Source organism: Pinus tabuliformis, chromosome 8 (assembly GCF_031772625.1).
Source record: "Pinus tabuliformis cultivar Carrire ecotype Pingquan chromosome 8, CPIR1, whole genome shotgun sequence".
In the NCBI taxonomy this organism is placed as follows: Eukaryota; Viridiplantae; Streptophyta; class Pinopsida; order Pinales; family Pinaceae; genus Pinus; species Pinus tabuliformis.
Window position 1 is genome coordinate 1506351743 of NC_142294.1, and position 3675 is coordinate 1506355417.

Sequence of the window (3675 nt, forward strand, 5' to 3'; positions counted from 1 at the left end):
CATGTTTAAACACAAATAACTTGTCAAAAAAAAATGCAATTTAAAATACTATTCCAATTTTATTAATTAATAATATTTATTGTAAAAAAAAAAATCAATACTTCCATGAAAAACAGCTTAAATAGAAATCACCGCATGAAATTATATATAAATTATAATTGAAAGTTCAAATCTCCTCAACTCATTTAAAAAAAGCATACAAAACAAAACACTCCAATAATAAGAACTAAGAACATATTCGCACGTCTTAATACCATACTTGTCTGCGAACTCCACTAAACACAAAACAATATGTACTCTCTTATAATCAGAACCACATACGATTTATCTACGTACGTCACTAAATACATAAAAACAGTATATCGTCCCTTATAATCGAAGCACCAAATACAAACGATTTATGCGTTTCTAAGTAAGTGACACTCCATCATTTGAAATCGGGAAAGGCTGTCGATAAGGGCACTTATTCTGATGGGAAAAGCAACAATTATTTACTTACGAGCATCGTCAACGTACACAGACGTTGAAGAGATACAGTAACACGAAATATTAGAAGGAAATTAACGAAAACTAATACGATATGATAGGTCGGGATGTCAGAATTCAGTATGGTTTCTGCCCTACATAGTTACCAGGGGGATCGTAGTTGCAGATAACGAATATCCAGCCGCTGTTGCATTGAGCTTGAGCGCAGCCGAGTCTCTTGGAATTTCTCCACACGACCTGAGTATAGTGCCCACATACTTTACCTGCAGCGCAGGTATTAGAAGTGTAATCGTAATCTTTCTTCTCATTAACCCAGGCCGTCACGGCACCTCCCACGGGGTTTTCTTTATTCGACTGCTCGTAGATATTTTCTCCGTATTGGCCACCAGAGTGCTGCAGAGCGCAGTCTCCTATGCGTTGATTCGCATACTTTTGTGCGTAAGCCGCGACGGTATCGTCCCATACCAGAGCCTCCACACCCACTTGGGCTCTTGCGTCATTGTGAGGAGATAAGAATTGCTGTTGCACATTTTGCCCTTGCCCTACCCCGCAGTAGCATGTGATTAGCAGAAAAACAGCATACATGAAAAACCACTTCATATTGACAAAATTAAGTGAATAACTTTCAATCCCAAAAGAATGAATGAAATCACTCGCCGCTCACTCAATTCAATATGAGAAAACAAGCAAGCAATTAGGTATATTTATAGCAATTCTCAACCACATATCGCTTCGACAATATGAGAGAAGATACGGGGAAGATGTATGGCATCTACGTTGGGCTTCATTTACGTTGGGAAGCGGAATACCTCAATCTAGAAGAACGCCGAGCCTTGACTGACATGAATCTCATCACGCAAGAGGATAGCGAAACATGGAGATGTTGTGACCCGCTTCCGCATTGTTATTGATTTTGACACGGTTGTTGGAGACCCAGACTTTCATTGAATATCTCAAATTCGACAGTTTCTATATATTTGACTAGTAAATCAAATCACGCTGTGATATAGGTAATTGTCTATCAAATTCTCTCTCTATTAAGAAGCAATTTTATTTTAAAAGACGTTACAAAAGGCGCTCAGGAATTGCACTTAAAATTGGTAGGCTAAAACAATTTCAAAAAAATTAATAGTAACAGTGTTTGAATCAAATAAATTTAATATCATCCAAATAAATTTAAACACTTAAAATTTTGAAATTTGATAACTATAAATTGAATTTACAAAAATCTCTACTAAATTTTATCAAAATCTTAACATTTACAGAGCTGGTTAAACTATTTTACTAAATTTAGTTTCTTCTGAGCAAAAATTTCAACCAATAAAATGCAAACATTTTGTACGCTGCGCGCTAGCAAGACTTTTCGACCAACAAAAATTGGTGCACTATAACGTGGAAACTAAGATAGCCATATTTAATGTAGATTATTAATAGGTTTACCAAGTTTATGGTACTTCCGTAGAAGGATGAGCAGTACCGATAAGATAAGAAAGTGAAGGAATTGACATAAGCCAGTGGATGTATCGGTTAAAAGCACAAGTGGATTGTGAGATGCTGGCATCTTTAATGGCATCTTCTTTTGACGGTTCGATCAAATTGAGACTTCTGAGCCTCAATTTTTAACATCCACATATTTGCATCTCAATCCGATACGACTGAACCCTTCTCGAATGCCGTCCATTGCACTTCTTCCTCGGCCATGGAACAGCTGAATAATCTTCAAAGATATGGTAAACTATTCCCTACTCATTAATTGAACCCTTTTCGAATGCCGTCCATTGCACTTCTTCCTGGGCCATAGAACAGCTGAATAATCTTCAAAGATATGGTAAACTTTTCCCTAATCATCTTTTTTTTTGTAACCTTAGGTGGGACCTTCTCATTTTCGAGATTTTACATGTCCGTTATTCACCCCATTTCCAGGGAGGGTAGCACAAAAATCGAACCCAAGATCTCCGGTTCGGTGAGACTTCATTTCCACGGCCATTGCCACTTGACCTACCCCATGCGAACCCTAATCATCTATTTATTAAAAATCATGTATAATTATTTTTTTTCATTAACACCAATGGAATTATAAAAATTTCTTCATCAACGGAATTCTAAGATTTCACAGCTTGGAGTTACTTTATTAGATATTTTGATGAAATAATCGATTTATTTTAATTTTTTTATTTTCATTGATTTTATCAAAATGTTAAATTGGTAAAATATTTTGAAAGATTTCAGAGTCGATGGTTACCTGAGAAAAGTAATTTTGTTCCAACAATTAATTGACTTTTGGAGTAATAAGTGGCTCACCTTTAAGAAAGATTATTACAATTTATGAGTTTACATTTTTATTTTAACTTGTTAAGACCGCTAGGTACTCAAAGCTTGAACAAAAGGAATTATTTTAAGTTTATAGGTGTCTAATCTTGATCAAATCAATTAAGTTATATAAAAATTTTCAAATTTATGGTTAATTTATTTAGTTTTTAATTTAGCTTTTTATTTTATTGTTATAAATGAAAGATGTTTGTATATTTTTATTATTTTTTTAAGTCAATCAATAGAATTTCAAATATATGTTTATTTTTCACATTTATAATTATAAAATTACTATGCAAATTATCAAATGACAAAAGACATCATATTAATATATACTTTTTTTTTACATTTACCTAATACAATTATGAAATTACAATATTAACTATATAATAACTAATAGAATAAGATGAATACATGGATTTGTAACACCCAACATCTTCTTAACAAAATTTGAAATCATTATAACCACATTCATAACCACAAACCCATGTTGTAAAATCATTGTAACCACATTCATAACCACACAACTATTATAACAATAAATATCAACCTATTATAATTCATAACCACAAAACCATGTTGTAAAATCATTATAGCCACATTCATAGCCACACAACCATTATAACAATAAATATCAACATATTATAATAACCTAGGTAATTTGAACAAAAATTCTCAACTTAAAATAACTCAAAAAGTTTCACATATATATCCAGTGCACGAAAGGGACTCAAGCTTCTCATGCTAAAAACAAATTAAAGATTTTTTTTTTCTCTTGCTCACACCTTGCTATCTCGTGGTGTCTCTCCAGTAAAGAATAGAGGTCATCGATTCAACAAACAATCATCGATTTAATTTCACACGCTCTCAATGCGTGAT

The 3675-nt window shown here is 33.2% G+C and overlaps 1 protein-coding gene across 1 annotated transcript; it reads right to left on the reverse strand.

Annotated features, from left to right (window-relative positions):
- Window positions 1-276: 276 nt before the first annotated feature.
- On the reverse strand, window positions 277-1169 carry LOC149241570 (pathogenesis-related protein 1A-like). Its single transcript, XM_089367549.1, has one exon. It carries the CDS (start codon window positions 1084-1086, stop codon window positions 604-606), a length of 483 nt encoding a protein of 160 aa, XP_089223675.1. The 5' UTR covers window positions 1087-1169; the 3' UTR covers window positions 277-603.
- Between the last annotated feature and the right edge of the window lie 2506 nt (window positions 1170-3675).